At 44.1% G+C, this 14,218-nt stretch overlaps 1 protein-coding gene across 3 annotated transcripts in view; it reads left to right on the forward strand.

The window, feature by feature from the left end:
• HSPBAP1 (HSPB1 associated protein 1) overlaps positions 1 to 14,218 on the forward strand; it is an 832,376-nt gene that overhangs the window by 152,493 nt on the left and 665,665 nt on the right. For all 3 annotated transcript variants that reach the window (XM_069224670.1, XM_069224671.1, XM_069224672.1), the window contains one exon: positions 9,945 to 10,019. In XM_069224670.1, coding sequence (XP_069080771.1) covers positions 9,971 to 10,019 — 49 coding nt within the window. In that variant the 5' untranslated portion in view covers positions 9,945 to 9,970. The remainder of the gene's footprint in view (positions 1 to 9,944; positions 10,020 to 14,218) is intronic.

The following is a 14,218-nucleotide window of genomic DNA, read 5'->3' on the forward strand; positions in this document are numbered from 1 at the left end:
TGCCCTTACTAGGCACTTGAAAGAAACATCCCAAATACCGGAGTTCAACCCGGTTGAAGCCAAAACACTAATGGGCAGCCTGGGGAGGAAGGGGGTCTCCCAAATCTATAAAATGCTGACCACAAACGCACCCGGGGACCTAGACCACCTTAAGAAGGGTTGGGAGAAATGGGTGGGACCACTTGAAGAGGAAGACTGGGTGGAGGCACTGATGGCCCCCCGGACGCTGGTGGTGTCGACGAGGTTGAGAATGACACAATTCTACTTCTTACACAAAGCATATCTGACTCCAGATAGAATGTACAAGATGGGTGCCCTCGGTTCTAGTCGATGCCCAAGATGCAAAGAGGACAAAGCTGACTTCTATCATATGATATGGTCCTGCCCCGTGATTCAGAGGTTCTTGAAGGGAATAAATCAAGAGCTGAATAATGCCTTGGGATCATCACAGGTACTGACCCCCAAAACGATACTATTGGGGATGATGAGTGACATGGAGGGGTCTAGAACAGATAAAACATTGGTTGGAACGGCGACTGCGGTTGCAAAGAGAGATATAGCAGCCGCTTGGAAGAGTACCAAAGTTCCCTCCATTCAGAAATGGAAAAGGGGGTGGACTGGTGTGCAGCCCAAGAAAAAGTGGTGTATGAATCAAGGGGATGCCCTCATAAGTATGAAAGAATATGGGGGAAATGGGTTGGACTCCTAAGCTAAGTAAAAGGGGCTCAGACCAAGTGTATACACATGCTCCTCTCTTTTCTATCTTTGTCTTGGCAAACTGTAATGAAGTGACTTTTTATGGATGCCTCGAGTATTTAATTGCTAGATCAGAATTAACTGTCCAGTCGGTGTATAATAGACCAAGGTTTGTAAGTTATTTGTATATTTTATTTGTACCCTTTTCTAAAACAATAAAATTTGGTTATAAAAAAAAATAAAAAAATGGGCATTTTTGGGTCAATTTTAGGGGTAGTTGCTGCCTTCCCCACCAGATATGGTCTATGGCATTCTGCTTTGAGCCTTCTCCGAACCTCCTTATCCAAAGGTTTTCTAATGCAGGTGCTCGCTTATTAAGCTACCTTCACCACAAGGTAACACGGGTAACCCAGTAACACAAGTTGAAAATGACATCAGGGTTGAACATGTCAGAAATCAGCCAACTCTATAGGCTTGGCATCATCAGTAGAATCAGTCCTGGGACGTTTGGGGCTCTCTTGTGGCCTCCACTGTCTGCTGGGGCCTGTTTCATCCCCAGATTCAGAGTTGTCAGAATCTATTCTGGCATAATCTCCGTAAAGGAGAAAAATGTCATCATCAGGGGTAAACCGAGGAGTTTCGGCTTCCCGACTAGCTTGGGCCATCCGCTTCCTTCCTTCAGGAAGGCTAGAAGCATCCTCTCAAAAGCATCAAATGGTGGAGGGTTTTGCTACCCCTTAGGAGCCAACTGCTTTCCACCGAATGCACCCCAGAGTTTCTTTGGCCCCTGTGGGGGTGAAGTGGACAGTCTCCTATCCTTCTTTGTTTAAGGTAGGAAATTGGCTTTGTCCGCCAGCAACAGTAGTTGTCTATTAATAGGCACTGATGCAGAAGAGATGGCTCGCTGGAAAGAAGCATCTAGTACCTCAAGTAGTCTTTCATTGAGAGTTAATAAGACCTGCTCCTCCTCCACCGTTTCTAGAGCCTGCTTTTGGGAATGTACCATTGCATTTGTTTATTTAGGCAGGAAAGACCGGGTGTAATTTGCTAAGGCTTGATGTAGAGCGCAGCCCAGAAGAAAATTAGAACGACCTTAGGAAACCTAATAAGGGAAACTCCACGGCCACAGTAGCCGTCAACTGGAGTTTGCATCAGAAAAAAAGGTAAGAAAATAACCTGAGGCCCTGCAAGCTTAGAGGCAAAAAGCTCTCACCACTGCATCAATCAATTGGCCAAAGAGCAGACCTGCAAGACCCGCAAGATGCCTGACAGGAACTTGTTCACCCTCTATTGGTGCCGAACAGTCACTAACCCTTGGAATGGATGTGGTAGAGATCCCCACCCCTGTGGCCACTGGGAGCTCAGACACTGCACGATTAGGCCACAGACATCCGAGGCAGCACTTAAAGTGAAAACAGAAGTGGTCGGGGGAATGGGGCGATCGTGAACGGAAAGGGGAAATGAGAAGTCGGCAAGGGAGGAGGGAAAAGATTTTTATTGCTCAATCACGATATCACACAGTGCACCAACGCCCCCCCCCCCCCGACCCCCCCCAACTGCGATCCCAAACTATAAGAAAGCTTGACAATAATAACAATTCCTCAAAACATTAGACAGTCAGAAAGGAAAGGCACTTACCTGGCTGTTGCACAGCGAAGAAAGAGGAAGTGTCTTGCCTTGATGATTTCTATATATGAAGTGGAGCAAGGCCATTGGTGGACATGGACATTGGACTTTAAAGACTCATAGAAAATTTAGTCTTTGTTGGTTATTATTATTCTGTAGGGCTGCTGAGCTAAAATAAAAGAAGGAAAAATGCATAATCTGAGCCTCCGGTCTTGACATATAATTAGAATACATTGCATCAGAGGATATGGGTAAGCCTCTGGAGTCACCTATTTGAGGAACTATAGCAAATAACAGTGTTCTTTAGCTATTTTAGCCATGTTTTAGACATGTTGGTTTTAAGTTAAATAGGCCTGCCACTGTGCACTTTAACCCTGTTACACTTTGTTCAGCATGGCTTTGTTTTCTAGCAATAGCAATATTTGCGGTGCTGTTTTCTTTTCTTTATCTCATTGTACTTTCGACTAGGAAAGCGTCACATTCTTAGTAGGGCAGCATTTATTTCACTTTGTGCTTTCCCCAAGGATACAGTCAGCTAGGGTTGCAAACAAACATGGTATGCTGTGTCGCCAACATTCACAGAAGACACACACTCATATGTGGGGACATTTCTTAGAATGCCAACTGTTCTATTTTAAAAACACCCCTTTGTCCCAGACACGTTCGAGGGAGATTTCAGCCAGGTGACTACGACTGTATGCTGATTGCTTCGGTGCAGGTACTTGCCTAGACACCCGGACCCCTGATCCACATGGGGATGGTGTCTCTGTAGACTACATGCTTCATCCTCCAGGTATGAGGGATGGTGTACCCCCATAGGCTTATTACGCTGTGCTCAGACAGTGAAGGTAGGAGAAATATATACATCACTCCTAGTGACAGTATGGTAGGATTATTCTTGTGTTTTACTCTGTTAGTTACTTGTTTGCTTTTATTGTGTTTCATCATCCTAGTTACTGCAATACATTTCTTTTGATCTAAGATGCAGTTCCTTCAATAAATCCTTATTGAACTATATTCTGCCTCTGTCTTCTTTGCCTGCATGAGACTCTTGGTAACTGAGAGAAAGGGATGAGATCTGATTGACCACGATTCCACTGAGGAGTCATCTTGTCATGTGCCCGGTTGCCCCAATTATCTCGGCTCGAGAGAAGGCGCTGCTAGTTAGCTGGGAGAACCCGGATTCGGCCAGCAGGCATCATGTGGTGTGGAATTCTACTTAGTAGCCACAATCCATGTGATCCTGTCTCCCAACTCAAGTAGCCTCATTAGCATAATGAGAACCTACGCGACAATAGAGGTTGAATTGTTTATTGCTGCAAAAGTAAAATTAAAGTAAAATTAGTGTGATTGGAAGCTCTTTTTTGTGCACTGCTCCCATTACATTCATTTGAGCCTCTATTACATACCTCGGTTCGATCATAACAATCAGCTCATGTTCTAAATGCATGCATTCCATGCTGGAATACCCCTAATTCATCAGGAGGCATTACTTCACAGGCCCTACTTCGGAAGTCACTACATTGGAGTTTCATCTGGAGGCATTATATCTCACATAAGTAATAAATATGTTATTATAAGTCGCAGTTGGTAATGTGTAGTTAGGTCAAAGTTTCCATATCAAGAGTGTTTTCGTTTCACTAAGTCCTTTGGTGCTGTTTCAAGAGTGTGCACAAAACTTTTTTTTTAAAATAGTTATTCCACCTTGGCTCTTTCATGGAAAGGTTTGCACTGATCCGCAAGTGGGGACCCAAGAACAAATGTTAGTAAACATATTACTGAACGTTAACAAAAAAAACACTACATATTCACTGGAAAAAAACCTCACATATGACCTCACATATTACATCACACATGACATGTTCTATGATATAACTGTAACTGGTGAATGTCAGTGTTTTAACTTACATTTTCACCTAATTATATATATATTATTGTTTTCATTGAAAAAAACAAAGGTTAAAGTGACATATTTATGTGTTGGAATTAGGCACCAGCTAAGGTTAAAAAACTCCAGTTATAATTTAACGAACTAACTATAACTTGTACCCAATCTTTGAATGCTAATGACATCACATATTACATCACCAATTCGGTCACAAAAGAATTTAGTGCTTACACATTCCTAATTTTATTGAATTCTGTTGTGAGTAGAAACCTTCCCCAAATAGATTATCATCTGCTTGCAACTGGACCCTTCTGATTGATTACCTGCTCTCTTATTAGCTGCACTGTGTATTTGAACACAATTTGGCTAGCTTAATACTCTGACTTTGTGAAATTTGTTGAGATGTGAGGCAACACTATACATTTCTAATTCATGGGTCTGTGTAGTAGTACTGTAATCAACAGTCAAATATCAACTTGCAGACTGCAAGATATTGATGTGTACACTATCTTCTACATAGGGAAATGTGTAGTTAAAATAGTAAATTTACTTTCCACTGTGTTTGCTTACCATGGCAATAGTGTGCAAGTTGACAGCTTGTACTCTATATTGCTGCAGATGGATAGAATAATAAATGTAATAAATGATAAATTGCTCCAAAATACAGGGTCAGCATGTTGCAATGCTATAAATCGGAAAAAATGACATTTCAAATGCATATAAATTGGTGATCCAACCACAAACTCTCGACACGCATATAGTTCAGGCGGTCTCACATTTTTGCAGTCCGAACTTTGTCACCATGTAAATCTACCCCTCGATATATTGAGACATGTTTAGATACATACGCCAGTTTTACTTAGGTTCCAGTAGTGCAAACCTTAATTGACAGCCAAATCACAGGCGCATCATTTTATGGGCACTCCCACCTCCCTTTAGAGCAACACTCAATCAGCCATATTTGTACATGCAAGAGAACAAACACATCTGGAAAGCAGGACCAATGTTATGAGCCATGGTTCCCCAACAGAACCTTGGGAAGGCCAGGAAACCTACTTGCTAAGACGTACAGCGGTTCAATCATCCCCAGCTATTAGAAAAATAGGATACTACTATCCTTATTCATCATCTAATGTGGCTTAGCGTTAACATCATCTGCAGTTTTGAAACCACCTCACAGAGGATGTACGTACAAGCCTTAATAAAAGTTAGCTAGTCTCCAGCACAGTTAAGAAACTGCCAACACTTGGTATCTACTCCATATACCCTGATCTGGCTTATGTTGTATGGGTACATGGCATGCTTTGTTGACACCAGCAGTGCATAAGCAAGAGAAACCGGAATACCTGATGTCAATCAATCAGTCTTTTTAAAGTGCATCACTGTCACATCTGTGTCCAAAAGCCAGATCTTTAGTTGCTTTCTGAAGACTGCCAGGGAAGGTGCTGTTCGGAGATGGATGAGGAGGTCATTCCAAGCCCTGGTGGCGACGTTGGGAAAAGCGCAGCCCCCACTACGGGAGTGATAGATGTGAGGGACATGCGCATGGGTGAATGAAGTGGGGTGCAAGTGTCTTGAGGGAAGATGGAAGTTCAGATGGTGATTGATGTAAGAAATTCCTTATTTGTGGAGTGCCTTGTAGGTATATGTGAGTGTCTTGAACTGACAGATTTTCTGGACAGGGAGCCAATGGAGTTTCTTGAGGTGCAGAGTGATGGGGGTGTGCTTGGGGAGATTCAGAATGAGTCTGGCTGTCACGTTTTGTAAGTCGAGGTGGCTAGTGATGAGAGTTTGTTCTACGGTCTTTCTGTGGTTTTCTGGAATCCATCTGAAGATCATTCAGAGCATGTGGAGGGTGTGGAAACCGTAGGAGGCGACTGCGTTTACTTGTTGTTTCATGGTCAGTTGGCTGTCCATGGCTATGCCGAGGTTGCGTGCGTGATTGATCAGTGTGGGAGAGGATCAGAGTTCTTCGGACCACCAGCTGTGGTCCCAAGCGGAGGTGTTCCTTTTGAAGATCAGTACCTTTTGTCGGAGTTCAGTTTGAGGCAGCTATCTCTCATTTAGTCAACTACATTGATCATGGTATTGCAAAAGTTGGTTTTGGAGTTAGAAGGGTCTTTGGTGAGCGAGAGGACAAGCTGAGTGTTGTCAGCATAGGAGATGATATTCAGTCCATGGGACTTGATGTTGTCTGCAAGAGGGTTCATGTAGATATTAAACAGGGTCGGACTGAGGTATGATCCTTGGGGGACGCTGCATATGATGTTCTTGGGAGCAGAGGTGAAGGAAGGAAGATGGATGCTCTGGGTGCGTCCTGAGAGGAATGAGATGATCCACATGAGGGTGTGTTGTTGGATGCCGATGTTATGGAGTCTATTAATGAGGATGTGGTGGGTGACGGTCTTGAATGCTGCAGACAGGTCGAGAAGAATTGGGGCTACTGTTTCCCCTTGGTCAAGGAGGGTTCTGATGTCGTCTGTTGCGGTGATGTGCGCAGTCTCGATGTTGTGGTTGGCCCAGAAACCGGATTGTGATGACCTGGTTTCGTTCTAGTTGGTCGGTGAGCTGTTGTTTGATGGACTTATCAATTACTTTGGCTGGATATGTGAGCAGGGAGATCGGCCAGTAGTTCTTGAGGTCGTTGGGTTCAGCAGAGGGCTGCTTTAGGACGGGTCTGTCCTGTGTGCTTCCAATCGTGTGTGAAGGATGCTGTCAAGATGGCAGCGTTGAGGAGGTTGGTGAGTTCAGTGCTGATTATGTTGGATCCAAGGTTAAAGAGATGGTGGGGGCAGGGGTCTGTGGGTGCCCTGGAGTGGATAGAGGACATGATGGTTGTGGCGGTCTGGATGTCGATTGTGGACCAGGTGGTTATAGCTGGGCTGGAGTTTGTTGGTAGGATGAGGTTGTAGAGGCTGAACAAGTTGGGTTGAGAGTTGAAGTTGTCTGGCAATCTTGCTGTGAAAGTAGTCGGATAGTGAGTCACAGAGTTGGTGGGAGGGGTGTACTGTATTTTCTGTGGCAGTCGGGTTGGAGAATTCTTTGATTTTGAAGAGTTCATTTTTGTGGTTGACTGCTGTGTCAATGCGGACTGCGATGGCTGCTCTTTCAGTCTCCTTGATGCTTCTGTGAAAGCTGTTGAATACTGTTTGGTGTGCTGTTTTGTCAGAGGGGTCCTTGGAGATGCGCTGTCCCTTTTTGAGTAGAAGGCAGTTGTGCTTGGTGGTTCTGAGCTCTGGGGTGTGCCAGCTGGCTTGTCTTGATGTTCTGTTGGCTTTTGCCAGTTTCAGAGGGGCAACTTTGTTAGTGTATTTTCTGATACAGGTGGAGAAGTTGTGGACTGCCTGGTCGAGGTTGGCTGATGTCGGGTGGGGTGGTGCTGAGAGCCTTCGTCCATTTGCTCTCTGTTACTTTTCCCCATCTTTGGTGGGTGGTCCTTGGTGATGGTGTGCTGGGTCTTGGAGATGGTGAAATGGACGATAGAGTGTTCGGTCCAGGAGAGTTCCATAGTGTGGGTGAATTTGATTCTGACACTGGAGGAAAAGATGGTGTTGAGGGTGTGTCCGGCTTTGTGGGTGAGTTTGGAGACCAGTTAGGCAAGTCCGATATTGTTAAGGTTCTCCAGTGGGGATATGGCGTTGGCGTCCTTGGGGTTCTCGATGTGGAAGTTGAGGTCTCTAAGCAGCATGTAGTGGAGGGAGTTGATGGTGAGGGAGGAGATGATGTTGCTGATAGTGTCACAGAATGCTGGCCTGGGTCCTAGTGGTCTGTATGTGAGGGTAACTCTTATGGTTGTCTTGGCGTCTGAGTGTAGTAGGAAGTTGAGGTGTTGGGTCGTCGTCCCTGGCGGAGCATTGGATGGTGTCCTTGAATACTATGGCGATTCCTCTGCTGTGCTTGTTGGGGCGATCCCTGTGTATCATCCTCTAACGGTCGGGGGTGACAGTGATGATGTCAGGGTTGAAGCCAGGGTTGAGCCATGTTTCGGTGATGAAGGTGATGTCTAGAGTGAGGGTGGTGATAGTGTCTCAGATTTCCGTGGCGTGTTGCTGAGGGAGCGGGCGTTGAGAGGGATTCAGTGTAGTGGTTCTGGGTTGATGGTGGTCTTCTGTGTGGTAGTGGTGTTAGGTCCTGGGTGGGTAGGTGGTCCAGTGAGGCAGGAGAAGCGGCAGTAGGGGCATGTGAAAAGTCCTTTAGAGGAGCTGAGGGAGGACGTGCAGCCACTGGAATCTTGGCGTCCGGTGTTGAGGACCAGGAGCTTGCCTGTAGAGTGGTGGCAGGTGGTGGGAGGACTAGGTGCTGGGCACAGTCCAGGCGTGTACAGACACAGACAGGCTTATCTTTGCGGCGCAGCCTTTATTAAATAGGCCTCAGGGAGGGATGCTGGGGAGGCGGGAGCCAGGCAGAGCGGGAAAGAGCAGAGTGGGAGGTGGGAAAAAGAGGGCATGGGTAGAGAAGCGAGGGGCCTAGGGGTAGGAAGCCTGGGGGAGGTCTGCTGGTGCTTGTGGCAGGCACAGCGGCCTGCTACCAGGATCAACTGGCTGTTGGCTGTTACTGGCTGCTTGCCCTCTCAGGGCAGGAGCAGCTCGGGCAGGTGGCAGAGGGGAAGGCAGGAGGCTTAATGTCCATAAATCATAGTTCTGTTGATACACATGATGACAAGTGTTGGACTATGTCAGCTACTGACATCCACATCCCTACCAGTGACGAGGATTAACAAATTACCCTAACGCTTCCAGCTCACCATCTCTGTCTGCACAGACTCGCGTGGTGTGCAACTTTGCAAAAGGCAGAAGAAAGCTGTAACATGTCTGGTTTCACAAAATCTCACGTGGTTATTCTTGTGAAAGAAGCCCACCCACACATACAATTGCCACACCAAAGTGAGGAGTAGTACATCAGAAATGAGCGTATATCGGCATTTGATTAAACAAACCAATCCAAACACACCAGTACTGTAACACAGCTTAGTATTATCAGATGCCCTTGTACAGAAGGACATGGTCAAACAGAAAGGACCTCACCGGCATGTGTATGTTGTCCAATGATCTCCCGAATAGAAACATTTGAGCTGACCAGTGATCTTCCATAAGAGGACCATTAGATCGCATTGTGGATGATTAGTCAAAAGCCTCAGAGGTATGCCTTTCGCATTTTAAGGCTGACACACAGAGAGTCCACGCTGTTGTAGAAAGAGTGGCTCCATTATAGGAAGGGTCCGAGGTTACAGAGTCAAACATGGGTAAACATAAATCTATAAGTTTGACTTCTTGCTTCTTTTTTTAACAAAGTTGAAGACCAGTGAGATGGTCAAATATTCTACATTTAACAAGGGCCAATATGGGTGAGTTAGAATGTGGCTGATCAAGGAACATCATATGCCCAACAATATTGTATTGGCTTCCGAAACGGAAGACCATGTGTAAGGTAGGATGAGGTAGGCTGTTGCTGAAGATAAATGTATGCATATTGGCCTCCTATTTATGAAGCATAGCAGCCAGCACAGTCTCAGCAACTCGTAATACCTCTTCATGCAGCAGACCAAAAGAACTGCTGACCAGTCACACTTGTTTATGCCAATAGCACAAAGAATATACAAATGTAAGTGGTGAATACAATGTCTGTTCTAACAATCTTAGTAAAATCTGTCCATTAATGATGTTTCTTAATAATGTCTTTATCTGACGTTCAGTAATCCGCTGCTGCCTTCTCAACCACATCTATTCCGTTTCAGTGCCATAGTCTAACATAATCAGGAGCATGCAGACTGATGACACTTTCAACATGAACCAGCCTTCCTTGGACACAGGTAAGTGATTGCATGATTCTGCCTGCTTTTCCTGGAGTGCCATTGTGCAAAACGTTACAAACGTGCCTAAGTAAACATCAACAAAAATACATATCTTTGCTGGATTGTAGCGACGTAATGTTGGCATAAACGTTTTCATAGGGTACAATAATCAATCCGGATGTATACGTACATTTAATATGACAGTTGTGTCTTTAACGGTATAAGTGTAGAGTTCAAATTTCTTCTTCATATTCACAGGTGTCCATCGGTCAAACGTAAAATCATTGGACCCTTTTACTCATGGGGTTATAATTGACTGTGTGCACAGATGTGAAATCTGATTGCTTCACCTTCAGAAACATAAAACTACGCCAGAGACTCATGTGACAAAAGCCTTTAAATTAGGGAGAAATTGATTGAAACACATGAGCGAGCGGAGTATGGCTTAATATAAAACGAAAAACATAAAGACTTTGGGCAGGGGCCCAAAGTTCTGTGAGGAGTGCCTAGAGTTTAGAGAGCAGCCCGCCATCAGCACTACCGGGGTTATGGAACATTAAGGCTGCCTAGTATTGGTTCCACTCAGTGCTTAATTTGAAAATTAAAAGGTGCCGGTGCTCAAAGCTCTCCTCTTAAACACGTGGCTGCTGCAATTAAAAGTGCAAGCACATACTACTGAGGCAGTGTAATCCTGAAGCCACCTCAGGCCTCTTTAATCCATTTACAGCCACTCCCTGCCCGTTCAGCCCACTCTTGCAGCTTCCTGCTTTTCCCCTTTCTGACGCTTTTTCGTTTATCTCTTCCTCCGTCTTTCCCACGTGTCTCTTACTCGCAGGAAATGCTTGAAAGCTTAGCGACGGCCCTAAAAAATAAGTGCTGGTGCTCTGCACCGGAAACAACAAGCACAAATTAAGCACTGATTCCACCACATTCCGATTTCTTCCTTCATCCTACACCTCTGGATTTCTGTATTTCAATCTTGAAAGTTTCCTTTCTTCTTTCGCCCTTTATCTTTGATGGTCTGGGTCTAAATGTGATGGTGAAAAATAAGTTCCAGTACCCTGGTAACATGGTACAATTTGAACATTGCTTAAGCCCTGAATTTTAATCCAACTCGGGTGCTGGGAGCATTCACAGATATCTGTGCATCTGTTAAAGTTTATTTAACTTCACTAAATCAGCATGATCGAAATAAACCAGTTAGATGGTTTGATAAAAGATGCACTGGTGCCCATGCTGAACTTATACAGCCTTAAAGGCCACTCCAAAGAGTCAGATCGAAGTTAAGAAGTGCAGAGCCCAGTATAAAGAGGCAATTGCACTGAGGAAAAAGATGAATAGAGAAGAGGTGTGGGAGAAGTTAGTGGACGCCTCAGTTGCGAATGACGGGGCACAGCTTTGCAAAGTAGTTAATACTCCATTCTTTGCTCCAAATACAAACAAGGGCATTGAGGCTGTTATTCTGAAACATAGTTGGATCACTCACTTAACAAAGATGTAGTCATGCAGTGGGGATGACTGTGAAAGATGTGACACAGGTGTCAGAGAAGCCTAACTACAAGGAAGTGGTTATACATCTGAGTGAGGTGATGTGATATTGGCAATCAACAGTTCACTCCCAAGTAAGGCCGCAGGGCCAGATAGCGTCCCAGCTGATATTTTTAAGAGCAATGTGGATCTTTGGGCACCAATTCTGGTTGATGTTTTTAGAGCTGCTGTAACCACCTCTCCTCCTCTAGCTTGGTCTAAAGCTACTATTGTCCCAATTTTCAAAAAAGGCGATTGGAAAGATCCTGCATGCTACTGTCCTATCTCTTTGATTGACACTACAGCTAAATGTTTAGGCAGGATTCTTCTAGGTCGTATGGAATCATGGGCACATGACTACAGTATTCTTTCTCAGGTGCAGTATGGTTTTCAGAGAGCAGTGGAGACGGTTGACTAATGCCTGAACCTCCGTTTGTTAGGAAAAATGTATGTAGGGGCTAGGCAAGGATGCTTATATCTGGCGTTCATGGATCTAACTGCAGCATTTGATAATGTCGTCAGGAGTAAATTATGGGCAAAAGCTGATTAAACGAGGAGCAAATCCTAAGATCATGCGCTTCTTGGCACAACTTCATTTGGTTGTGGAAGTGAAGGTCAGATATGGGCTGGAGGGAGAATGTTTTATGTTAGTGGCCTAAAGGAAGCCCTAGCAGGAGTAAAGGTGTACTTCCCGAGATCGGTGGTAGACCACAATCTGCATTAATGTGTGCTGATGACTATATTCATATGGCCAGAACAGGGAGGGGGCTCCAAAAGCTGCTAAATACATTTGTGGAGTTTATGACATCATTGGTTCTGACCACCAGTAGAACAAAATCTTAAACTATGGTGTGCGGCTGCCATAGAAGTAGGGTCCCCTGGTTCTATATCGAAGATACCCATCTGAATTGTGTAACCACATTCACCTACTTGGGAGTCCCCTTTGACGGTGAATGTAAGTTGAACCATCTCAAAGAAATTAAGGTCACGCAATATAATCAGGTGGTGGTAGCGCTGCACAACTTTATCACCAAACTGGGTTGTGCTCCACTTAAACCAATTATTACAATTTACAAAGCAAGGCTTACATCAATTGCTATATATGGCGCAGGTGCTGTGAAATATACAGGTGCACTTACTCTGCAAATAAGGGAAAATAAATTCCTGAGGAGCCTGTTCTCACTTCCCACCAGTGTACCTGCTTTTATTCCAGGTGAGGAACTGGGAATTCCTTTTATAGAGGACATGATCAAGTTAGCCCTAGTATTTCTATGGTTGTCCTTATGGACTAGACTGGAAGTGGCCCTTACCCAGTCACTGATTTTGGACTGTATAAAATTGGAACGGTTGCAGAGGTGCACATGGTTAATGTTTATTAAGGAAACGTTGGGCAGCATTAAGAGATTAGACCTATTTACCAATCCCAGGTCCATAACTAAACAGGTTGTTGTACTGATTAAAAATGAGTTGCATGTAAAAATCTCTGAGGATAGATGGAGGTATAATTTGGGTAAAGGTATGGTGGCAGCATATCTCCCTTTATGTACTACTCCGAAAATGAAGCCTTAGCTACTAAATGTTCCTCGTCATTATAGATTTTACTTGATGAGGTTTTGGTTGGGTATGGCTCTCTTTTAGGTTGCTTATCCTTCGAAGCTATATCCCACTGGGGGTTTATTACACTGCTCATGTGATTGTCGGACAGCGCAAATGCAATTGCATATGTTTCTATTCTGTGAATTACACAATGACCAAAGAAGGGCCTTATATAATCCCATTATTTATGTTCCTACACATCAGGACGTTTAAGGGAGCAATCCATTATTTACAGCTACTACAATCCAATATGATCTGTGTTGCTAGCTATCGTTTAATTTTTTTGGTTGTAAAAGAAGAGAAAAAGTGGGGAAATTATTTATAAACGTATGGAACTGTTTGTTAGCAAATTGCAATTTTTTTTGCCGTACATTGTTAAATTCAATATAATTGTAATGGACAGTCTCAGTTAGTAATGTCATGTGATTTTAATTCATAAGCCTTTTAACCTTTTAATCCACCTGAGGATTTTAATTGGATTTTAATTTGCCTAATTAAGTTATGTATTTAATGTAATTTTTTGTATGTGTACTCTTTTATGGATTTTTATCAAAATCCGAATAACGATTTCTTTGACTAACAAGTACAGAGTGACGAGACAAACCCATGAATAGACCCACGCAGCACAAGGAGTCCTAAAGTACTCCAACCAGGCAAACCTTTCAAGACAGGCATTCCCCAAAGAGAAAGACTTCTTTGTGAAGGTGGATAATCCGAATGGCAGTCGTGATAGGGGGTCAGTGCCGGCACCTACAGCCTGTTATCCATGGTTCTCAAGTTTTGTTTTTGTATAGACCAACACCTCTTTGTTTCCTGTAGTACAGTGATTGGGAGATCTCTGGCGGTCTTAGTCCTGCTACTGAAACTTTTGCTTGAATTTGATAACATTGACAACTACATTTTTGGGGGTGTATCAGGCAAAATCATTAATTAGCTTACCTTTGAATGTAATTTCAACAACTAAAACTTCTTTTTTGTACCCCATTGTAGAAGTGCCTGTTAGAAATGAGGTCTCTCGTTGGCAGTCGGTTTGCCCCCTGTCCAAGTAGGGACCCTCACTCTAGTCAGTATAAGGGGAATACCCACTCACATAA

The sequence above is a fragment of the Pleurodeles waltl genome, chromosome 3_1 (assembly GCF_031143425.1).
Source record: "Pleurodeles waltl isolate 20211129_DDA chromosome 3_1, aPleWal1.hap1.20221129, whole genome shotgun sequence".
NCBI lineage: Eukaryota > Metazoa > Chordata > Amphibia > Caudata > Salamandridae > Pleurodeles > Pleurodeles waltl.